Source organism: Centruroides vittatus, unplaced genomic scaffold (genome assembly GCF_030686945.1).
Source record: "Centruroides vittatus isolate TY-2023 unplaced genomic scaffold, ASM3068694v2 contig_364, whole genome shotgun sequence".
Classification (NCBI taxonomy): domain Eukaryota; kingdom Metazoa; phylum Arthropoda; class Arachnida; order Scorpiones; family Buthidae; genus Centruroides; species Centruroides vittatus.
Genome location: NW_027122188.1, coordinates 1807644 through 1834553, shown reverse-complemented (window position 1 = coordinate 1834553; position 26910 = coordinate 1807644). Strand labels below are relative to the sequence as shown.

The 26910-nt window shown below is 29.2% G+C and overlaps 1 protein-coding gene across 4 annotated transcripts in view; it reads right to left on the bottom strand.

Annotated features, from left to right (window-relative positions):
* Positions 1 to 26910, bottom strand: part of LOC136975091 (transcriptional regulator ATRX homolog) — a 123587-nt gene that overhangs the window by 88000 nt on the left and 8677 nt on the right. For 3 of the 4 annotated variants that reach the window (XM_067270089.1, XM_067270090.1, XM_067270093.1), the window contains exons 2-4: positions 23378 to 23516; positions 17221 to 17319; positions 8531 to 8643 (exon numbers count right to left, since the gene is read on the bottom strand). In XM_067270089.1, the coding sequence (XP_067126190.1) occupies positions 8531 to 8643; positions 17221 to 17319; positions 23378 to 23504 (339 nt within the window). In that variant the 5' untranslated portion in view covers positions 23505 to 23516. The remainder of the gene's footprint in view (positions 1 to 8530; positions 8644 to 17220; positions 17320 to 23377; positions 23517 to 26910) is intronic. The other variant, XM_067270091.1, reaches the window with a different exon arrangement.

Sequence of the window (26910 nt, the reverse complement as noted above, 5' to 3'; positions counted from 1 at the left end):
ATTTCATGTTTAAATTAAAAAAGAATGGATAAACAAACATGCCTTTTAAATACAATTTCCAAAAAATAATAAACTCTTGATATAATAAATGAATCTTAGTTTTCATAACTAAGAGTACTAAAATAAACTGTTAATAAACTTTAAAAGTTTTTTGATAATCTAACTAAAAAAAGCAAACTACCAGAACTAATTTAAAATATGCTGGCTATTAGAAATATGCTGTTGCAACTGTTTATGAATTTTAACAACAGAAAGACAGTAAGAGAAAAAACTGAAATTATAAGATAACCTTCAAAATCTGTCCCATTATTGCTACAGTTGTTATAACTTACTTGGATAACTACTTTCTCACTAAATATTTATTGGTCAATAAAAGTTTATGAAAGTTCAAAAGTAAAAATTACTGTAAAGAATAACTTCTATAAATTAAAAAAAAAAGTTATGACTTAACAAGAAGCCATTATTAGCTTTTGTAATGCTAACAGTAACTTCCTGCTGAATTAAAAACTCAATTATGGAATTGATGATGATCATTTTGTTCCATCAAATATACCTATTCCTATTTTTTACATGGTCCATTTTATACAATTTTGAAATAACATGGTCCACAGAAGTAATCCTCTTTTTATGCAATCAATTTCTTTTACATGGAAGAAAAGTTTATTTGAAAATTTTTCAATTTAACTTTTTATTAAAATTGTGTTAGTGTTAAAAAAGTTACTCTTTTTGTTGAAATTAATAGTTCATTTATCTTTTCTAAGCACAGAACAATACTATAGGTATATCAGAGAATACTTAGTATATGTTGATTTTATGTCTCATCAATTTTTGTGTCCATTGTTTTGCTCTTAATAGATCATTCTAGAATGTGTGGTTCTAATTATTACTTTCCTGTCTATTATATATAACAGAAAAAAGTGCGGCAATCAGTCAAAAAAATGACTCCCCAAGATTTTAACATTTTGGACTCAGGACCTTGAAAGGTCCAGAAATGGAAACAAGTTAGGGATTTTTTCTGTATGTATGGATGTTAGCGTGTGTGAGTGACAAGATTTTGTTTACCTTCAAGCTTAATAACTCCTGTAGTTTTTGTCAAGAATTTCTGAAATTTTGCAAAAAGGTTTTTGTGTGTTAGGGGAATTAATGCTGTTAAATTTTGGTGGTCAAAGGTTGAAGGTGTGGAGAGATAAAGATAGGTCATGTGTCGTATCTCAAGTAGGGTCAGACATAATGACAATTTTACTCATTATTAGCATTTACAATTACTTTTTGGTAAAACTCATCCCTATCCTTAAAATTGAGCTTTTTGCAATTTTATAATAATTAAAAATATTAAAAGTTTTAAAATAAAATCATAACAGATAACACCACACTTGCAGTTTTAAATATTGCCGGAAAATTTAATCAACTCATTGCTGGATTTTTTTTCAGTATCATACAAAGATATTAAAGATATATTACTAGTATATAAATTCATCACTTGTAATATTGCATTGTTTTCATTCACAAAACATATCCTGGAATCGATGTCACAGTGACATTTGATGTCAATTCATCTTCTGAAATTCTTACATGAATAATTGAAACAACAATGTCTTAAAAATGGTAAACTGAAGATGTCAGGTTGGTTAAAAATCATCAAAATAAAATAAAAATTATGATAGAAATAAAGAAAAATCAGTTTTATGAAAAAGTTTCTGAGAATCAAAATTGATTCATTGTGTTGAAAATAGCAAGCCAAGTTGGATTTTAAAAAAAAATGTCAACTTATGATGATTTAGTTTGTGATCAAAAATATTAGTCTGTTTATACAGGGTGGTTATAATTAAAGTTGCCCTATTCAGACCTGTCTAGAGCCTGTTCTCGTGGATGTATTTTGACGTAACTTGATATATATGTTATAAGGACCTTGGGGACAGGGAAAATGCAAAAAAAAATAATATTTAGTTCAAATTTTTTCCACTAGGTGAAAAAATGGCGCATGAAAAACAAGAATCATGTTCAAGAACATGTAATTGACGCAAATGGATTGCACATTCATGCATTATTTTTTCACCTAGTGGTAAAAATTCAAACTAAATATTTTTCTTTTGCATTTTTCCTTTCCCCATGGTCCATATAACATATATACCAAGTTTCATCAAAATACATCTATGAGAACGAGCTCTATACAGGTCTGAGTAGGGCAACTTTAATTATAACCACCCTTTTCAACTTGTGTCAGAAAAGATTCTGTGTGGTTTGTTGTTTATGAATATTACCCAGTTACATTGTGTGCTAGAATGATAGTTCTTGTTTTCTGCAGGACTGATAGATGCAGATTTGTTTTTTTGTAGATGGCAAACAATTAAGTTAACTCATTCCTAATGCCAATGAATCTTATTCTTAAGTCAGCAAATAATGTTCTCCAGCTTCTGACATTTTACACATGGAAAACTACTGAATGCTAATCACTATGATGAATAATGTATTTTTCTCAAGTAATATACTGAATGTGGTATAATAAAATTTTGTTCTGTGTAATCAAAAACTTTATATTCTGAAATGTTCATTACAGTAAAAACATAAGTAAAACATTTTAAATACATTTTAATGATTTTCTGATAACTGTAACTGGTTGCATAAGTGTCTAGGCAATTAACTGAAACTACTTGGAATAGAGTACAAATTTACAAGAAATTTCATTTTACACATAACCCTAGGTAAAATAACACAATGTAAATATAGTAGAGCATCAATTATCTGAACACCAATCAACCGAAACATCGGTTAGCCAAAAGCGTTCCAGTTGGACTGTGTTGGGACATGTGTCATGTTGAATCGAACATTTTTGATACTAGATTAATTTCTAAAGTATAATTTTTTTGTTTTTATAGTTTTCAATATATTTATTTTGTTTGTAAAAAATAAAGAAATAATTTTTAACAATACAATAGCAATGATTATTATTATAAAAATTTTTGTTAGGCTTAACATCGACAAAAATTCAACACAAAGTGACATGCAACGGAAAAATTTCAACATGGGATATATTAATATATTATATTAATAATGTATTTTTTCATCTGTTAACCGAAAAATAAGTTATCCGAACAACTCGTCCCCAATTGATTCAGATAATCAATGCTCTACTGTATATACTGTTCAGATAAAAATAACAATATCAAGAATAAAACTAAGAATACTAGCAAATTTATTGTACAGAAAGAGTTGTGTTACAACAGAAGAATCAATTAATTTATGAATAATTACAGACTGAAAAAGTGTTAAACATAGTATATTCAACTTTTGTATTTATGTTTTTTTTAATTCATATTGTTATGATGTGCATCATTATATAATCAAAATAAAGTTAAAAAGGTTGACACACAACAGTATCTAGGGTTAACTCAAGTTGACTGTAGCATGTATAAATCATGCAGAAACCAAGATGCTAAAGGCACTGAAGTCTCCTAAGGAATTTGTGGATTTTATATTAAAACATAGTTCTTTATAACAGTGCAATTAAATTGGACTTAATTATTTTTGTATGACATTATTACTACAAACAAGCTAAGTGCATAATATCAAGCATGTAACTTGTAAATGCTTGCAAGAACAGATATGCTAGTATAAACAATGTCATCTGATATCACAAAGATTGTAGATGAGTGAGGCAAAGCAAGACAGAGCAATAACAGCCAATCTAGTTCATACATGCTCAATGTATTTTTATGCTGTAATGAAAAATTTGAGCGTTAACAGGCAGAAAAGTATTTGAAGTAAATATTAGTGATGGAATAATTAATCAGAATCAGACATTTTCTGGGTATCGGAATTGAAAAAAATCCATCACAATTTCCAATTCTTCCACATTTTAGAAGAAAATTAACTTTCTTTTCACCCAAAAATTAAAAATTTTTTAAATTACAATATTAACAATTAAATGATTAGAAAATGTTAAAAATAAACACATGGCCGATGTTATTTTACATTGTAAAAATACAGAGCATTCACAAAAAAACCTTTGTCTTTGCTTTTTCTGTCCATCGTTGCACACCATCAGTAGTCCATTAAAATTTACAAAAAGTATGGAGACGACCTTCCTTTGTAGGCTACATCCTCTGTAATAAATGGACTACTGATGGTATGCAATGAAGAACAGAAAAAGCAAAGGCAAAGGTTTTTTTGTGAATGCTCTGTATTTTTACAATTTATATTTAGTAAATTAAATATTAGTTTATTGAAAACTTTTGTGTCAACAAAGCAGAGAGTACGCGATGCCCTCTTACATGAGGTGATGTTAACTGTCCCCATTTTAAGGGATATAAAGTGACTTTAGGGTTGCCATCTGGCCAGCTTGACCAGCAATCTGTATTCTGTATCTGTATATACAGGGTGTAACAGAAAGGTGAGTAAAAATTTAAGGAGTTGTAGAGGGGTTAATTTTGAGTCAAAAACTCTGGGGCCACATTTGAAGCATTCATTTTGAGTAATAAGTGATTTTAACAATGTGATGTCACTTCCTGTTTAGCAAAACACCAAACCTGATATATGAAAATATTTGTTGCACATTAGTTTGATATTTGTTACTTATTATCTGAAATTTTAAACATTTCAACTGTTAAATGTTTAAAACATTTCAAAATGTTCTAAGAACATTGTTGAATATGCAAATTTCGGTTAATTGTGGAACTTACCACCAGCCTAAAGCATAGTTATAAAGTTAAGCCACTTGTTATAAGAAAGGACTCAAAATCAAAGTACCAAATTAATAAAATTACAAATAATAAGTAATAAATATTAAAATAATGTGCAATTAACAACACACATTTTCATACATCAGTAGGGATTTCGCTAAACAAAAAGTGACGTTACATTTTTATAATCGCTCATAACTCAAAATGAATACTTCAAATCAAAAGTGGCCCTAAATTTTTCAGCTTGAAATTAATAACTTTACAACCCCTCAAATTTTTTACTCATCTTTCTGTTACTCCCTGTAATTAAAAGCAAAATGTTAAAAACAAAGTGTGTGTGAAGCATTACCACCTCACATAAACAAAGTAAATTAAAAAATTAATTTGATTTACAATTTCAAAACAACTATTAAATAGTTTTTAAAAACATTCTTTTAATTTTCAATTGATTTTATTTTATTTTTACTTTTGGTTTCAATGTAAATGCTGGAGTTTCAATTATTATTTTATTAATTTTCATTTTAATTATTATTTTTAATAAATTTTATTTATTTAATTTTCTCTGCATTTTTTTGAATCCTTAATTCCAATTTTTTAAATTAATTGCAACTCTCTCTTTCTTTTGTGACAAGACTATAGAAGTCGTTTTAGCATTGTTTTGCACAAAAGATAATCAAATTTAAATTTATTTTAATTGTTTAGTAATTTTATTAATTTTTGTTTCATAAATTTGCCTGCTTTTTAAAAATTTTAATTATAAGCAAGTTAACACTGATTAAATTATTGGGCTATCCAGTTTCAAATTGAGGTTGGCAGTTGGCAAAAATATTTAAGTGTCATCAAAACAGTTTAAAATGTAAACAAAATTATTTTTTTAATTGAAACAATATTATATAAAATTGTTTTTAATATTTATTATGTTTACTTATAATGATAAAATGACTTTCTCATTACAATTATGAAAGTTTTTATGATGATTCACAGATGTGCTGTAATACATGAAATTTTCAAATGAGATTAGTGTGAAACTTTCTTATTCACACTTTTTAATGCTGTTTTAAGCTTTAAAAATTGATTTTTCAAGACGAGTCAGTCAAGTTATGCGTGGTTCAGTAAATGAATTCAAAAATTGGTTAGCTCGTGATGATATTTGTTCGGCTCATTTGCCAATCCTCATTTAGTATTAAATATGATGGAGTTAAGTCATTTACAAGATATGCTCATTGCTAGAAGCATGAAAAAAGGCATCTTCTCATTTATCTTCTCCTCTCTGCAGTCACCATCTTTGAAAACTGCTTTGATGGCCGTGTTGGCCAACAAAGCAGTTTTCAAAGATGGTGACCCAACATGACAGGATAAGATAGTTCTTCAAGTAAAAGTGAATTACAGTAGTGCATTGATTATCCAAACCAATTTGAGACTGGGGTTGTTCAGATAACTGATCATGTACAAAAAAATATATTAACCCTTTCCATGCGGTTATACGCCTTTAGGCGTATGTCACGTGACTTGCCGTTAATTCGTGATGCGGCATACGCCTTTCGGCGTAATTAATCAAAAAATTCGATTATTTTGCGTTATATTCGATTTTCCAGCGATCTTAGCTTTGATTCGCTATTCTGTAGGTCGATTGACTTTGTTTAAGCCAATAAACGTTTTGTTACCACCCCTGGGCCATAAATATTTTGGTAAATACATCCCCTACTATTCTACAGTAAATCTTCGCAGTTAACTACACAGTTGGCTGAAAACAATCAAAGGGAAACTCCTTCTACAGTTTTATTGAGTCTTTTCTGTCTTTGTTGACGTTACTTTAACTAATCACAGACTTATGAAACGAAAAAATTGCCGCGAAAAGCCCCGCCTCCAACCTTCGAAGTAAAATGTAAACAATCACTGTAAATTCGCTTTTTAAATCGATTTTTAATTCTAATTAACTAATTTAATGCACTTAGACATTAAATTAGCTAATTCGACAATATTTAAGCGAGTAAATATGTTTTTAAAACTATCTTCACGATAACAATCGACTACTCTTCCAGCTAAGTAATTAGAGACATAGTGTGAATAATGGCAATAACTTCTCCCCGCTCTAGGTAGAAAGCTGCGGTTTGTTTTGTTTAATAGAGGACAGATGTTTCTATCTAACAGATGTACAAAGTTCAGCGATTCTCTGTAAATTAATTTTTTTTTTCTTTTGTTCGTAAGCTTCAAATTTTAATATTATTTTAAACTTCTATTAAACTAAAAATTAAACAGTCGTAAACTGTGATATGTCCTTAATCAAACGCAAAAAACAGATTAAACATAACGCGATTTTAAAGCGAAATATCGCGATTTAAAAATCATCCAAAAACTGCAAAAAATGCGCCGCATGACGAATTCCACTCAATTTTTTGCTGTAGATCGCCTGCATGAAAAGGGTTAACCTATCCTATGTTGAAATTTTTCTCCATTGTTTGTTGCTTCGCCTTGAATTTTTGTCAATGTTAAGCCCAATGTAAATTTTTTTAAAATAATAATCATGGCTATTGTATCGTTAAAAATTATTTCTTTATTTTGCACAAACAAAATAAATATATTGAAAAATATAAAACAAAAAAATTATATTATGAAAATCTAGTATCAAAAACGTTCTGATTCAGCACAACACACGTCTCCACACACAGTCCTCAGAAAAACACCACACAAAACAAGCAAAGCTCACCACTCACGGTGGGAAGAAAGCCTCGTTCAAATATTGGCACGTCCTTAAGTACCCTCTCATGGTCCCGCCAGTGCTGCCAGCTAAAACACGAACACCAACAAAAATAATTTTTGAGTAGTCCAAGACATAGCCAAATATTGCAGCGCCACAGCACTAGCAGAAATTTGAATTTGCCAACTGGAATGCTTTCGGTTAACCGATGTTTCAGTTGATCGGTATTCAGATAATCGATGCTCTACTGTAATTAGTTGTAAATTTTTTGAGGATAGTGTTGCAATATTAACTTTATCCAAAGTAAGATTACAAATTTATTTTGTAGTACACATAAAAGTATGCATATCCACTTATAAATGGACAATTTTCTTCTAATCATTTTCCATTCTGCAGCTCAATGTTTATTAATTAACTAACAGGTAAGCATGGCATTGCCCGGGCAAAAAATAAAAACAAATGTTTTGATTACTTCTAACTCTTCTATTATATTATATAAGATTTGATTTATATACAATAACTATAAAGGTTATTTCATATAAGGGTTTATCACACCAAGTAAACAATCTAACACATTTAAAAATTTCTTTAAATTCTATACAGTAGAGGAATATAGAATTTTTAATTTAAAATGTGTTAGATTGGTCACTTGGTGTGATAAACCCTTACACGAAATAACAAACTTTAGAAAGTACTGTATTCAAAAGAATTGGAATCGGAAAAATTTTGGTATTGTCCCATCACTAATAAATATATTTAAAACATGGACTTTATAATATCTGTTAGATATGAAATCTTTAAAATAAATTTCTGCTTTCTGTATGCACACTGTAGTCCTAAACTAAAAAGCAACAACAAATATTATTGAAATATTTTTGAGTAGTTAACAATGAATTTTCTGCACAAAAATCATATTGATAAACTCTAATCTAATAAAACCAAATTTTATTTTAAAATATTTTTCTTTTTATTTCAAGACAATCTAATCTAATCTACTCATTAAATTACTACATTTTCAAAAATTAAGTTGTTATAATTATTATTCAAAATTTAGTTGTTTAAACAGACTAATATGCAATTACTAATAATAATAATAATAAAGCATTCTTTTACAGAAAAATTATTTTTCTAAACAAAAATATAATCTACTTACACGACATATAAGTACACCAAGATGTAAATGTCTTCGAACGTAGGATGAATTATGATGATTTATTTGTTCTCCACAGGAAGTACATTTAACAATAAGATTTTCTATTTCTTTATCTAAATATTATTAATATAAAAAAACTTACTTTTTACTTATTAAATTATACAAATAAATTTAAAATATCTTTAAAGATTTCTATAATTTATAATGAAAAAAGAATGGCACTAGAATATACACAGGCTGTTTGGAAATTGACCTGATGGGCAGGTATAAGCATGTGGTTGATTGCAGTGCCATGACACACATGCAGAAATAAGCTGTCATATGGCTTACGTAACCTCATGTAATTGGTCACCGTGTCTGGTGCCTAGTCTGTAGCAAACAAAGAACGATGGCTGGTGTAATCAAAGTTCCTGTCAAATGTGAGATTTGGCCTGTAATTTGTTTTTTGCAAGCTGAAGAATGAAGTGCAGTTGAAATCCATTGCCTGCAGTTGTGTACGAAGAAAAGTTCATGAGTGAACCTTGTGTGAAGGAACGGTGCTGGAAATTTTGAGGAACGAGCAGATGTGCATGATGAAGGTGGCAAGAGAGACAGTCTGTGGTGACTGATGCTCACAATATCAGAATTGTCTTGTGAAATTCCCGCAAATGAGCAAACAACACTGAAATTGTGACAGGTGGGTTCCAAAAAAATGTTACAGAAGATCACAGAGTAAAGCAAATGGGGTCAAGCATTGCAGTTTTTGCAACACTATAACACAGATGATGACATTTTTTGAACAAGATCATAACAGGCTATGAAACATGGGTTTACTGAGAACATGCAAACAAAGGATCAATCAAAATAGTGGATGAATATGACCTCGCTGAACAAACCTAAGAAGTTTATGGCTACAGTCTTTTAAAACTGTAAGAGAATGTTGCTGAGAAATCTGATAGAGCAAGGTAAAACCATTACTGTAAATGCATATTGCAAAACCCTCAAAAAACTTTGAAAAGTGATTTGGAACAAGAAGTGAGGTATGTTGGCCTCAGATATTGTTTTGGTCCATAACAATGCATGCCCTCACACAGCTGCATGCACAAGAGAGTTACTCAAACAGTTTCAACAGGAGATGTTCAACTACCCATCCTACAGTCTGGATCTTGCACTAAGTGATTATCATTTGTTTGCAAAAATGAAAATTTGGTTGGGGATGCAGCAATTTGACAACAATGAAGAGCTGATGGATGATGTCCTTGACAGCAACCTTCTTCAAGGAAGGTATAGAGAAGATAGTGTCACACTATAATAAATGTCTGGATTTATATGGCAATTATGTTTAAAAATAGTTTATGTATGTGTGCAACTTTTGTGTATAATAAATATAGTTTTACTTTTTTCCTGTTTTATTTCATACCATCGGAGGCTGATTTCTAAATAGTTCTTGTATATAACTCATGCAAAATTCCATTTCATTTTTCTATAGTCTTCATAAAATCTCATTTGAAAATAAAATAATAAAAGAAAAAGTAGAATTCAGAAAGAAAATCAACGTTTCAAATATTATAAAATGAAAACAATGATTCAGATTTAAATAGCAAGATTCTAATACTCTTCTTTCTGCTTTGAAGTCTAAAAAAACTACAGCAATTTCATGCTAATAATTGACAGGCAATGTCATAACTAGCTTTCTGTCTGTCCTGTGCAAAATTTTTTCAGTCAGTTAATTATTTTGCGAGGAGAATAATCACAGTAATACAATTACTTACAAATAATTTTTGTGTATACAACAGCATTCATGTATTTCTAAACAAAATTATTTTTACAATATATTTGACATTTTTTTTTCCAGCTCCATTTCAAGGTTCCTTTGTTCCAGGCACTGTTCCTGTGCACCTAGCATCTGCCTAGATATGGATGGCACTGCTTGCAGGCAATCTATGTTTTACAAAGCAGAGTTAAAAGTTGATGTGGATTATGCAATGTTGTGAGTTATATGCCAGTTTTAAATTGTGATTACAAACTCATTAAACAGCTTTTACTTTGTCTAAAGCCACTAACACCCTCTTTAGAAAGTGTGAAAAATCCTTTGTGCTTTGCAATCTAAAAATTATTATACCTCACCTTTAGTTCTCTCCCATTCATTATCTGTTCATTCAATCTATGTTTTCATTAATATTATTATACACTTCTATTTGAATTTATCTGTTAATAGTTGATAATTTATCATTTCAGAGAACATTGACCATTATGATACATGTTAAAATAATTGTTGTCCTAAAATGCTACAAACCTATTTGCTATTTCATTGCTTTAAAGTTATTATTGAAGACTAAAAATAATTGGAGTAAATTTTGTATAAACCAGAATCACATCATAACAAACATTTTTTACATTTTTACAAGTTTTAGTACTTTTATCTTTAAACTATATCAAATAAATGTCAGAAAGTTACATTCACTTTTATAGTAAAATCACTTTCATATATGTAAAAAATTTTTATTACTAGATTTAATGCAAATTAATCCAAAACATGGGCATATTGGTAAAACTGTTAGCAGAGGAGTTGATGTGAAATTTTACACAAATACTAATTTTTAACTTTTCATCTGTGATAATTTGTTAACCTTTTTGTTTTTTTTTTTTTTATTTTCTTGCTTTTCCTGAATTTCCCCATTGTTTTGCCCAAGTTAAGTAGGGGTATTGCCACTTGCTCCTAACTCATACACCAATGATCCAAAATGATTTCTACTAATAATATTCAAATATGAGAAGTGAGAATTATTTGATTCTAGAAAGTTCCATTCTTCCCAACAAATTGGACTAGGTATTCAAATACATCTCATATGTACTCCTTATGAACCCACTTGGCAGTGGAATAAACTAATTTGAGAATTAAGAACAGTATCATGCTTTTGGGACTGCCAGATGGCTGAGATGGTTAAGGTATCAGCCTACTACTCTGGGAGACCCAAAGTGAAATCTGAGTGAGCAACTCCCCAGAAATTTTTTATGGGCAATCCATCTTGGATATATCAGGCTCTGTCCCTCACTATCTTATCATTCTCATTCTGGTCCTGACTGAACCATAATGGACATGAGAGAAATCCTCTTAGGCCTATAGGACAGAAAGAGTTTATATTTATGTCAATGTAATGTCTTTTACAAAGAGATGTATGGGATAAGTCTTTAACCGAATTCTAAATACAATTGTAAGAATGTAAGAATAAAAGAAATGCACCAATTGTCATTAAAAGGGTGTGCATGTCAGATGTTGCTACATCTGACATGCACACCCTTTACAATGACTGGAAGAGACATTACAATATCATAAACTCCTTATAGATTGGAGTTTCTGTTCATTACACACCCGAGAACCCTTATTTAACTCCAACAAGTCCTGTCCATGTGAAAAACAGACTAATGTTTTCAATCCTTCTCTTTCTTTGGAGCTTCCTCAGGTCCAGTTTTTCTTATAAAAGTATGAATCCAAAAAGAACTTAATTACAAGTTCCAAATGCGTATTCTTTTTATGAAATATCTAACAAAATTTCAAATTCAAAAATTATCCCAATGTGCATTCTTTTTCTAGAATATTGAAAACTTTTTTCAAAAACTTCAATTATATGACCTAAACAAAACATGTGCATAGTGACCAAAAGGATAAATCACAATCAAATCAAGTTTTACATTCATAAAAAATTTTGTTAGGTGGATGTTACAGAAAAAGTGTCTGCCATGCATATGAAATACATTTTCCTTTCCTAAAGTTTATACATTTCTCCTTTGCTTCTGGCCTTAAAAATTTCCAGTGCCTTCCAGGCTCTGATGAGACATTGTTGTATCCATCTGATGACAGTGATGTTCAGGAGATCAGCATGCACATCTTATTCAGATGCATAACAAGACAGAGTGGTGGTGGTGTATTTTTTGTTATTAATTTCATAGACATGCTCTTCCATTTCTTTTTATGGAGCGGATAGTGGAACCAATGCACTGTAGGTTATGTTGGAATCTTAGATCTATTATCGGGAGACTATATACTCCCGACAGACAAAGATGATCAGTGGTGTCCTTACTATTTCATAGTAGACTGTAGATAGTGGGGTTGCAGAAGTATGTAAGTTTTGCATTTTTTGCTGGGGTATTTCCTTAAATATGTGATCCAATCAAAATCCTGACAAGTCAAAATTTCCCAAAATGATCAAAATTTCATCAGATAAAAATTTGATGTGCTATAAGAGGTATCCAACCTTTCTCCAAGGCCATGTGAACTTGTCTTTTATGACAAGTCTAAGAGTTAAGTATTAAAGATAAAGTCAAAGATTACAATTGTTTTATTTCTGAACAATATTGAATAAGATCAATGGAAAATTTGGAACTCAGAAATTTGTTTTTACAAAGTTTCGTCAAAATTGAGATAAATTTTGAGGCACTCAATATTTAAATTTTTTTTATATATTTATTTGATGGTGATGTTTGGTATTTTTTTGATTTTATGTATTTTATTTTTGAAAAAGTTTGCTCACAAAGATACATAGAAGCAGAAGTAGAAAATATCTCCTGTAAAAATTTCTTAAGACTTTTAAATTCCAATCCAACTGAAACTTGTATAAATTAAACAAATCTCCTCATTTAAATAAGTTTTTATAAAAATAATTTACAGCAAGTTCTATTAATTCTAGTTGACTTTCCAGAATTTTATATGCTTTGAATTACAATCCCTGGACAAAAGTATGGAATACATTTATGAAACATATTTTTATATATAACAATGCCTATTACAATAGTCTCTTAACAATCTTGATCAAAACCATGACTAATTTGTTCTTTCAAATTCATTTCAACTAATCTTTTGATTGTTGAGATACCTATAATCTTTGTATTCAAAACTAATCAATACTTTTACAGAATTGGTAGCACTATCTGACATGCAAAAGAAATTCATACACATAACATATAGACCAACGTTTTTCAAACTATGGGTCATGTTAAAATATTATTGAGTTGTTAAATGGTGCCACCTTTTGTAAAAACATTTGTAATGCAAGTATTATTAAAATAATCTCCAAAAACTAGAAACAATAAAAGCATCTGTTAAGTACTGAAAAATTTTTAGCAACTTTTTTCTTATAATTATTATTGTCATTTAGTAATAAAATTAAGATTACAGAATGTGTGTATATAAAATTGATTTCTTTTTTCTATTTTGAATAACAATCAAGATAGATATTTTACGTGGACGATCCAAAAGTTCGGGACTGCAGTAATCTATGACAACAAAAGCATGTATTTGAAGTTACAGCGTATGAAATGGATTCTACCAAAACACCGCTATGTGTTCAGGTTAATTTCACCCATGTCATGTGATTAAACCGTGAGCGCTGCTGTTTTTTCCAGAGATAGTTACCTTTGTTCTGCGACATAATGAAAGTGGAGTTTCAAGAACAACCTCCGACATTTCGACTTTGCGAAGGTAGAATCACTGTACACCTTTCTTAGCAATTTTAAAGTCTCTGTAGGTGTTTTACCTAAATGCTGACAAAATTTAATGTTGGAGGTTGTTCTTGAAACTCCACTTTTATTACGTTGCAGAACAAAGGTAACTATCTCCAGAAAAAAACAGCAGCGCTCGCAGTTTAATCACATGACATGGGTGAGATTAACCTGAACACATAGAGGTGTTTTGGTAGAATCCATTTCATACGCTGTAACTTCAAATACATGCTTTTGTTGTCATAGATTACTGCAGTCCCCGAACTTTTGGATCGTACCACGTATATAAGGTTATAGTCATAATGCCATTTAAGTTGTAATGGTTTTGAAAATATTTCCTTGCTTAAAAAACTTTTAGGTTTATTGCCATACATAACAATAAATTATAAAAAATAAATAATGAATGAATTTTGGCACAAGTGAATCAATCATTAAAAAAAATTTTTTTTTCTGTGTGTATATACAAAATGAAGTTGATAGAATCTTACAATCTAAAAAGTACATTTTAAATAATGATTGTTTATAAAAAATACTTTAACATTTCTCAAAGTAAAATACACTTCTGAATAATTTTGAAACAGTCTGTTTTATTTAGTGTCATCAGTTTTGCACTTTTTAATGGTTAAATTTCAATAATAATAATAATAACTGAAATTGAAGCAAGTTATTTCTAATTATTTACTGTGACATTGTCACAATGCTGGGCTGCAATTTTTCATCACAGTGTTCTCAACTTTTTTAGTAGTGTCTAACCCCTATACATCATACATTCCCTGTTAGAAATAGAGTTGTGCCAGCCATCTATCTAACTCAATTCAGGGAAAAATTTTTGAACTGAAATAATGTAACTTCAGGCACAAACCAGAAGTTCATATATAGTTAATCGAAGCCTCTCATGTACAGTACCTAACTCCATCCTTGAGATTAAAGATGAGCAAACAGACAGACAAACAAATGGATGACAGTGATAATAGATCTACAACTTTTTCAAATCAAAATTGGTTTAAACACAACAAATCAAAATTTTCCTGAACTGCTGTTAATAGAAATGTACTCAATCTTACATTTTACATGTAGAAGTTATTATCAATAATGCTTAATTTTATTTCATTATATAATATAAAATGACTCCAGTTTACTAGATTTTTTAAAAGTTTTATATTACAAACATTGCATTGCATAAACATTACAAACAAACATAATGGATCATGCAGCAAAACATTTGAGAAATGCTGATATAGACATCTGTGAAAATACCAGTGTCTGAATGGAAAAATTTTTATTCACTGCTGGAATGAACATTGTTTAGTTTTAGACATATTATTATTATTAACAATAAATCATTCATCTGTTATTTCGTCAAAATAAAAATGTTCTTTGCATTCTTGACGGTGAAAACATGAAATAAATTTTTTCATTCTTTTCTTCATTCATACTACAACCCCAACATAATTTTTTGATCACCTTAAATATGACATAGCACCTCAGCTATAAACAACAAAATTGAAAAGAAATATGCCAGGAATATAATTTATTTTTATGATAAATTATGTACAGACATTAAACAAATCATTTCTATAAGAATTTAACAGGAAGTTTTTTCCTCACTTTGAAGAAAAAATTTTACAATATTTCATTATGTAGACATAATTTTCCAATCATGTTCAATAAATAATACTTAAAATTTTGTATGACCACCTTTGTTTAAATATAATAGTCATTATATCAATATGTTTTGGCATTGATTCTATCAGAGTAATCTTTGTCAATTTCCTGCCAACTCATTCTAATTGTTACATTCAATTCCTCCTTATTCTTTGACACCTTTGAAATGACAAGTTTTTTTTAACTTCCACCAGCAGTTTTTAATGGGATTTATATTCAGGCTATTGGCAGGCAACTTTAAACACCCGACTTGTTTTTCCTATAGCAAATCTTTTATTGCTCTTGCTCAAAGGCAATTAGCACTGTCATCTTAAACCACCAGTCATTGGAAACTGATTATCAACTGATGGTATGAGAAAGTGTTCAATTATTTCCATATAAAAATTAGCATTAACCCTGTTTTTGTTATACATAGGTTACCAGTATTTCCCCAGGACATGCAACTCCAAACCATCAAACTTGTAGGAAATTTAACAACTTCAGTAAACAGTTATCATTAAATATTTCCAATGCATCTTTTCAAACAAATTTGTTTCCACAGCTACCAGTTCTTATACAAATTCTTCACTGGTCACTAAATTCTAGCCTTTTCCACTCCTCTATCATCAAGTCTTTATGATCTTTAGCTCACATAAAACAGTTTCTCCATTTTACAGCCATTAGAAGTGGCTTAATTTTTGCTTTTCAAAACTTAAACTTTATTTCTTGAAGTCAACCCTATACTGTTATATCAGAAACTTGAATGTTTGTCTTTCTCTACTCATTATTCATTTATTTTGCAGGATTTTTCTGCAACTATTTCACAGATTCTTATCACTTCTCTTAACTGTCTTTCAATGATGACTAGTGTGCAAACAATTTATATCATTATCTATGGTATTGTATTTTTTTCAGAGATCAGATATTGTGCTCTAAGCCCAACTGAACAATTTAGCAACTTCTTGCTGAAATTTTTTCTCTTGTAACTTCATAATAATTTGTTTTTTGCATCATTACATAACTCATTTTTATGGCTCTTAATTTTAAACATAAAATAACAAATGATAACGAATAATTAAGAAAGTTTACCAGAAACAATCGTATCTGCAGTCATTTACTCACTTTAATAATCAAATTTGGAGAAGTGATTCTTCTAGTGGTGGAAGAGACACTTGATCAGAAAATTATGTCTCCATAATAACACAATCATAAAATTTTTTTCAAGATAAGGCCAGCCAAAAACTTTCTGTTAAGTTTTATTTCTTATACGAAAAGCTTAATTCTTATGGAAGTAATTTGTTTAATGTTTGCACATAATTATCTTAAAAATAAATTTTATTCCTAACATGTTTCTTTTCAACTTTGTTGTTTATAACTTTTGTGCTATTTCATATTCTAGGTGATCAGAAAATTATCTCAAGGGGTCACATTAGTACTAGCTGCAGTCCACTTTGAATGCAGAACTTATTTCAAATATATTATGAACATGATGAAAGCATTACACCTACCCTAAATTTGGGGGAAAAACAAATTTTTGATGAATATATAACTTAAAACACAAAAATTACCTGTAATACGAGATCTTGGAATATTGCCTCTTTTTGATCCCATATAAATAACTTCATCATCTTTTTGTAAAATTCCATCATCTAGAACAATAACTGAATCTGAAATCAAATACATACAAATAAAGTTTTAAGCATAATTACATATTTGAGATTTTTTTAAAATTTGCAATTTTTAACTGAGTATATAAAAAAAAAAACCCTAAACTAGTCTTTGAATATATAAAATACCTAACTAAATCAAAACTATAAAATGTAAAATTCAAGAATTGCCAATACATTCACAATGTCTTTGAAATATATGAAACTTTATTTTAAAAATGAAAATGAAAAATTATTTCTGATGTAGTTTATTTATGTAGAACTCAGAAACTTTCGTATTCAGGAACAAAGATAAATCAACTTATATCATGTCTTTGACATTTCATACACAAAAGCATGCAGTGTTTCTGACTTTTCAAAAGTTTGTATAATTTACATTTTTTCTTACAATTTAAACAAAGACTGTTGATGAGAAGAATATTAAAACCAATTAACATTACAGTACATAAAAATCAGTGAAACGTTGATTTAAAGAGTGTTTGTGATTTATGCAGGAATTAATTAGGAAGAGTGTGTGTAAACAAGAATATGAACATTACAGAAATACATTGAAATTCTAGGAGATTCAGCCCTTAATCACACAAGTAATTACCAACTTAAACAGTAACTTTAAACAGTATGTAAATATAGGAGCTCCCCTACTTAAGAACAGGTTAGGTTTTTGAGGTTTAGTTGCAAGTCAAAAGCTAACCTAGAAATTACATAGAACATATGTACACAGAATAACTACTTACAGTGTTTGATCCTTCAATGTACTTAATAGAATACATTGCACTCATTTACCTGCTCACTATTGCTTAGTAGTGAATTTTACAAATGCAGTTTTTTCACTTAATGTGCTTAGTTTTATAATGTCCAGTTCAGTTTCTATGGTAATAGAGCCATACTTCTTGCATTTATCTCCACTGTTAGATTTGATATTATGTTTTGGAGGCATTTTTGAAGTACTAATCATAAAAGTTTATAAAAATTGCAAAAAATATTGAAAAACACTGTTACTCCAATAATATTGAATCCAAAACCACCTCACAAGTGAAAAATGGAACCTCAGAATTTTCACAAAAACAAAAAATGATGATAAGCAAAAGAAATAAGCTCACATTAATTATTTATGAGAAATGTATTATATATTACTGACTGAAGACTGACTTCAACACCACCCCCCATGACTGACAAGAGAACTTCCGAATCCACACAAAATTTAATTTTTAGACATACAATCATATTGTTCGTAAGCTGAATGTTTGTAAGTAGGAGAGTGCCTATATATTAAAGTTAAATGAAATTTGTAACAAAAACTTATAAGTACTGTACCTTATAAAATTTTTTTTTTTAAAAATCAACTGAATGTTACTTGTATAGTAGAAATGTAAATAATATATAAATGTCCCCATGCAAATATTTTTCATTACTAGACTAGAGATTAATTTTATTTTCAAATGTTTGTATGATCAATTCTGTTAATTTCCTTTGTTCTAACTGAGGAAGACCCATTAATTCTTAGTCGAAAACATTTTTGAAAGTATTAAACACTTGATAGATTCGTAAGGTGTCTTTTTATTTATTGCTTATAGTTTTTTACAAGTTTGTTGTATCACTTTTTAAATTGAAAAAACTATTTTAGTAGTAAGGAATTTAAGAAGCAATAGAGTCAGAACTTTTCACAATCTTACATATTGTACTTTCAAAAAAAGTGCACGAAAATTTCAAATTTTCTATTCTTTTCTGATTTTTAAGAGGACTGAAAGATTAAAAATTCTAAAACATTTATAAAAATGAAATAAAATTCTCCCAACGGGTCAAGAAAATCAAACAAGTATATAGAGAGAAAAAAATATTTTTAATTACATGATGTTTATCCCTAAATGCATTTCGCCAATTTTCTTGGCCTCTTCAGTAGGGCTTATATAAGCACAAAAGGATGATCATTCAAAAAGTGTACAATCATAAAGGCCAAAAACAGAATATATATATTATGGAAATAAGAAAAATCTATTCTAGAACGACAAAATTTAACGTAAGAAAAAAAGAAATTGAATCAGTAAACAAAAAGTATTTATTGACGGATACCCAATTAAATTGTTAAAAAAGTAGCACGATGATTTTATATTGAACAGATTTCAAGTTAGAAAGAAACAGGAAGTAAAAATTACCGTACATTTCCATATAACAAAAAAATATATGAAAAATATCAAAAAATTTTTTATAAGACCTTAATAAAATTGGCCCCTACGCAAATAAATAGGTTGTCAGAACTGATGAAAATAGACAGTATTAAAAAAGACCTGTTGGAAGAAGGAGTGGTGTAAAAACTGCAATGCACGTGTAAAAATACAAGTTTCTACATGGGAGAAACAAAACGAAAGTTAAAAGTTGGACCATCCAAACATCTGGCTGCAATAAAACTCAAGGTTAACACCTCACCAGTATTTTTGCATTGTAACACTCATAATTGTATTATCGATCTTAATAACGTTAAAATAGTATCTACAGAAAAAAATTGTGTAAAAAGAAAATTTAAAGAATACTTTACAATCGTCAGACAGAATAACGCTATTAATTTGAATAATGGTGTGTTGCCAGCAGAATGCTGGGTAAATCTAATCAGGTATAGGGACTGTAAACAACCAATAAGAGACGGTAACTGACCTTTATGATTGTACACTCTTTGAATGATCATCCTTTTGTACTCATGTAAGCCCTATTGAAGAAGCCAAAGAAAATTGGCAAAATGCATTTAGGGATAAACATCATGTAATTAAAAAAATTTTTCTCTCTCTATATACTTGTTTGATTTTCTTGACCCATTGGGAGAATTTTATTTCATTTTTATAAATGTTTTAGAATTTTTAATTTTTCAGTCCTCTTAAAAGTCAGAAAAGAATAGAAAATCTGAAATTTTCATGCACTTTTTTGAAAGTACAATATGTAAGATTATTTTAGTAGTGTTTTGATTGTCCTGTATTGTAAAAAAATATCACTATTTTTTGTTTCTAAGAAACACCATTTCTTCCAGTTTCCAACTTTAAAGTACCCATAGCTATATTTTTGTTACACCACATTTTTTGAAACATTGTAAGGAACTGAGTCCGGGCATTATTTTTATTATTATTTTTCGTTTTATTATATTTTGTTTGGGGCTTATGTTTAGTTAGGACGAAGGTTCCCCACCACTCTCTTATTAGTAACCAAAAAAGAAGATAATAAACCAACTCATGAAAGAATGAGTGCCGTAAGAAAAATTCACGCGCACTTGCGCTGCCCAGCAAAAATAAACAGTCCGCAGAAAAAAAAATGGAGGGGGAATCCCCACACTCACTAGAAAAGAAATACTTACTCAACTGTCATAAAACATCCCAGAAAATTGTGCTAAATGCTTTGTAAACGGTTTATAAGATTTTGTCGAAGAATTGAAGCTGCCAGAAAGAAATTTGATGTTAGAAAAACTAAGTATGTAAATAAAGGGAGTAACCTAGCTGAATTGTGACGTCACCTCACAGCATAAAACCAGCACGCTAACTGATAGAGGTGATTCCAGAGCGAGGTGATTCCTGGTCGAAGTCCAGATTGAGGATTAGAAATCCAAGGTGTTAAAGAGGAATTCGATTTGACGATAACTAAGGAATTAAGGAAATAGGTTCCTAGTATAGTGAGGTGACGGATAGACGTTTAATTCGTAAGAAATTTTGTTCATAGTTCTTAAGTATTTGATTTGTCGAATTTTCAAAGGAGAATTAATATTAAATTAAGCTAAGTAGCTGAGTTTATTGTCTGGTTGACTTGTTGATTTTCGTTAATAAATTTTGTTTTGGATTATAGACAATTGTACATAGTTAAATTCGATTTACTAATTAAATATATTTTTGAAACTTTTGCTTTGACTTGATATTTATCATTATTCTTACTAATTTTTTCGATGCACGCGTAAAAGCCCAGGCCTGGCAAACTAATCTCGAATCCACGTAGAGTACCCGTTAGGTTAACGGAAGTTTTACCGGCCACAGTTAGTGTCGGTTCCCTAAGATACTAAAAATAGTACTTTACAACATTTCTAATTTCCATAGCAATGGTGTTGACTTCCTGAAAATGAAGTGCTAAGTTCAAAAGTACTTCGAATAACTTTCTATGCATTTTCAAAAATTTTTAATTCCATTAAGGCATTCCAGCATTGCTTTCTGTTTTTATATTGTGGAGTTTCTGAGTCATTTGTATTTCAAAATTTTATGAAGTCTAGGAGATTTGGCCTCAGTATCGTCTTTTATCATTTCACTTGTTTTATAATTATACTTACAATGAATTGCTAATGGAAGTAAAACACAAACCAATGTTTTAATTTTTGAAATGGTACAGTACCTTCTAAACTGGATACCAGTAAGTGTCATGTTTTGAGAGACTTTTAGAGGTGCAAATTATGCAAAGGTTTTCTTTTCATTCTAATAATTTTCTGCTGAGTAGGCTACTAGAAATTATCCGCAAAAATTCTTGTTAAAAAGATTGTTAATTACATTATTAACACTTATTCTGCTAGAAATATAATATTATGTTTTGTGAGTTCTTTGGTAAAAACAGCAAATGTAACATTACGTTCCTCTCTTGTTTTTAGCTTTAAAATGTAACATTACATTTTCAGATATCAAAAATAAATTTTGTGTTTTTTTTAGTGTGTGTTAACTAACAGTGGGCACTATTTTTTCATAAATTTGAAATATAAACTGTATTTAGAACCACAGGCATCATTTGATTCGAAGATTCACCACCATATTTTCCAAGCAAATTTCGAGTTATCTTATTTCATATACATGAGTTAAGTTCAGATATGGCACATAAATGTACTGAACAGGAATTGTTTGAATTTATTAATTAAGAAATGAACAAATATAGTGATGATTATATTGATATATCTGACAAAAGTGTAGCGATTATGATTTAGGCCTAACTGAAATCAAAAAGTACAAATAAGCCATGTAATTACTTTATTATTTCTAAACATATATAGTTTATATAATATTACATAATTTATATACTTTTTAGATATTCTCAATGCAAAAGTCAGATTTCTACATTTCTGACAGTGCTAATGCCATCTCATCTACATTTGCTGAACCAACGCAATTACAAAAAACAGTCAGAGTCAGAAGAAAGTCTACTAATGATATTTATACAGTACATCATTATTATATATAAATTCATCAATGTACTATATATTTGTTACTTAAAAAACACAAATTTTAAAAGCTTTATTGCATTTTTTAATTTTTTTCATTTTATCTCTATCTCTAAAATATGTGCAAATAACATTAAAGCACAATACATAAAAATAAATACCACAAATATCAAAATTAAACAATATATAGTTAAATGTTTCTAAATCAGAAACTGTTTTTATTTGTCACTTAGCTTTAGTCAATCATTTTTTATTCTCAATAGAAAATACAGTAAAATCACTTTCATCAACAAGCATACAGTGAAGGAACTATGTCAACAAAATCAGCAGGGTAAGTGTTAACAATCTCTTAACAAATATAAATGTATATCTTAATATTCCTAAATAATAATATACAAATTAAAACTTTGATGACTGCTAAATCATAAAATATTTTCAAGGATGAATTTCTCAATCATAATAATTTATTTGCAAGAGAGAGATAGCAAGAAGTTTTTTGTAACAGTAACTGATTTTAATAAATGAGATTTAGATGAAAGATATTATAATGTATTGATCCTTTGATCAATCCTATCAATCTCTAGTTTCAATTGAATTCATTCTGAGTTTCTAAAAAATAACCTGATTGTGCCCAAATACAGAAACATAGTAGTTCAAAACTAAGTATTGCTAAAATTATAACCTAATTAATGACAATACAACAAAAATTATCTTAAAAATTTGAGTAATTATATAATGCAGAAAATAAAATTAACAAACTGATTCTATTAAGACTTGAACCTAATTATATTCTACATTGTTCTAATTCAAATAAGTTTATGATCAAGTTAAAATATTTCATTACCTTATTCAAAATCACAAGAAAAAAAAAATGAATATATTTAATGCACTTACTTTCAGATAATTTATCTGAAACTTTTTTTGGTAAGCAGTTTTCTGACTGTTTGGAATCAGGAATAGACGAATCTTGAATAATTAATTCACTATTTGGTTCGTCATCATCTACAGGATGCATCTCCATGGTATAATAATCCTTATGAAATAAACAAATATTTTATAAAGAATTACCTTAAAATTAAGCATTTTTTAAATTTTGTAAAATATTAAAAATTTTGAAAATCAATAAAACTAACATTACATCAAATATTTTATCATACAGGGTGGTTGTAATTTACACCTAAATAACATTTATATAATATATGCTTAAACAAAAATTATTACATGTTATGATCAATTATTTCATACATATAATGTATGCTAAAATTTGTTTCTAAAGTGCACAAATATTCAATAAAATAATAATTTTTTGGCTCTTTTTACACAGATATTAATTGCATAAAAAAACACTACAGTAGGACCTCACAAGTCCAAAATTCCAATTATTGTGAACAACCACAGAAGAAAAACAAAGTGCTTTCTCCAAACAAAATACATAGCTATTGCACTTACCTTATACTATAGTATGTACAAACTCTCATAATAAATTTTAAATTTGTTAACAATTTAAAAAACAATGGCTAGTCTCCTATCTCCTCATTCCTACACAGTCATATACTTACAGAAAGAAGTTAAAAAATTCAATTGACAAAGTGCAGTAAAAAAACTAAAAATTGCTTGTAACTCATTAAAATTTGATTCGACTTTTGGTTTCTTAAATTAGCAATTAATTTTTGTCATACATAAACAAATAGCATATTATTTTAATTTATATACTCAATTCTGTTTTTACATAACAGATATATTTCTGAAAAATCTGTGTAAAAGAAACACCCACTAAAAATACAATAGACCAATTAATATAATGGGATGTGTTTAAACAAAATATTTCAATTTTAGTTAATAAATCACAGGAGGAGCAATTGTAACATATTTATCAGCAAATTTGAATACAAGTTAACTTATATTATTCACACATTTTTTTTATTTACTTCTTCGATTAAACACCAAAATACCTCCAGCTGTTTTGCCAAATGGTACGTAAAAAATATTCTATATTGAGAGAAATTGAAAGAAACACAATTATATAAACAAATTGTCAAACTACAAATTGAATTTTTGTCAGGGTTCAAATATTGTTGTCACTAGATGGTGGTGCATGAGCTATATAATCAACCACTACAGTATCTGCTGTATTATATGGCAGATGTTTGTCAAACTTTACACGGAAGTCAGTCTGTAATTAATTACTATTATTAAGTGTTATTATATACACCCAATTCTGTCTTTATGCAGGTGTTTTTTTAATAATGAGTTTGGTTTAATGCAATCTGGAAAAAATTCGATTTTCTTTTTACACAATTTGTTTTGATCTAGCACATTTCAATAAATTTGCCTTTTTAGTAATCTCTGTTGATTTTAATGCTAAGAAAAAATATTTATAGTTCTGTTTGTAGAAAATTGCTCTTTTTAAAAAATTTCTCAGAATTTTCATTTAAGGTTGCTACACATACTCAAGTCAATTTTAAAATTTGACTGTTTTTTTTATTACTTTCTTGAATGGGTTGTATCTAGATGGCAAGCAGCTTAGTAGGCAAGCTAATGACATAGTCTGTTTCATATGAATCATTGTTATTGTTTTGCTTACTTAGCTGCTTGCCACTTGTTTACACAATCAGTCTCATTCTGACTTTATCTCATGATTGAAACAATCAGAAAAAAATGTTTATTAACTTGCAAAATATATCTAGGCTAATATCTACATAACACGTGGTCACTAGATCAAGGGTAACAAAGAGGAGAGAGCACACATGTACCAGTAAACATGGTTACTGTACAAAAAGAAAAAAGCATCTCTACATGAACAAAGGGGTTATATATATGTATATATATAAAAAAGTTTTTTTTTACAACTCCATACTAAATGATAACAGATTTGGACTGATGATTTGCCCCCAACCTTTTTGATTTAGTTTTGGTCTTTTAGAAAGTACAGTCGACTCCGCATAAGTTGACACTCGGATAACTCGTCACTGGTCGGTTACGTAGTAAATTTTTTGTGGTCCCGGCAGCCTTACATAGGCATTAATGTTATTAACCTTAAAAAACTCGTTTAACTCGTCACCACTGGATAAATCAACATACCTTTTCTGTTTCACACTTTTTAGAATTCTGATAAGTCGACTCCCCCCTGAAAAATGAGTTCACACCATACAGCTTATTGTATGGCGTGAACTCATTTTTCAGGAGGGGAGTCGACTTATCAGACGTCAAAAAAGTGTGAAACAGAAAAAGTATGTTGATTTATCCAGTGGTGACGAGTTAAACGATGTTGAGTAAACCGAGTTTTTTAACAGTTAATAACATTATTGCCTATGTAAGTCAGCCGGGACCACAGAAAGCTGACTAATTAACCTACGGTGATGAGTTATCTGGGTGTTGACTTATGCAGAGTCGACTGTATTAGAGGAAACAAATAGATTTTGTATAAATTTAGTAATTCACTTTTTGAAAAAATATTTTGGTGCATTAATCTCTTCAAACTAAAATTCTGTACACAAATAACTTTTACATAAGAAGAATAATATATTAAAATATTGATTCATAATTAAATAAAAATCTGAACTTGCTTATTTTGTAAGTATATATTGTTAATTTAAACAGTAGTAATTGTCTTTGTGTATGTATATATCATTTTATGCTGATTTACTAGAAAAATGGTTTTATGTGTATACAGTATCCATTGGAGGGCAAGTTTGGTGCCAGCAGCCACAATAATTTCAGTTCCAATAGCATTATTAAGTTGTTGTAGTTAAAAAATAATAATAATAAAAAATACAAAAATTAACAATAAGATGTTAGAATTTTGTATGTTAAGATGTCAAAGTATTCTGCACATCAATGGTTATTTGTTCTATTGCTATCAAAAATTATATTCAAAGTTGTCAAAATTCATATTTACTTCTTCAAAAACTAGTTGTGTGGAATGAACACACATACAAATATACCCAAAACCTGTAAAAAGAATAAAATTAGCCCAATGGTACAAACATTTTCATCCATTTCTAACGATCATCATCAGGTTCATCTACCAAACAGGACAACATTAAGCAGTCAAACACATTTAAATACAGTGGTATCTCATACTTCAAATTTAATTCAATCCAGGTCATCTAAATGCCAAATAATTCAAAGTCCAAATCAATTCATCAGGCAAATTATCTTTATGAGTTTCAAAATTTCCTCAGAAATCTGTTATGCTGCCTCAATATGGCAAGGGAGTGACACTAGGCAAGATGGACGAAGTATGTCAAGAGTCTATACTCCTGGTAGAGTCAGTAGGGTCACCTAAAACACAAAGATCATCCCATTATGACCAGCTAAATGCTGGCAGACAAAGACAGAAGAAGAGATGGGTACCATCTGTCCTTTTTTTACCATTAGACACCAATGAAAATAATTATAGGTAATAACAACACACCTGCTTGACC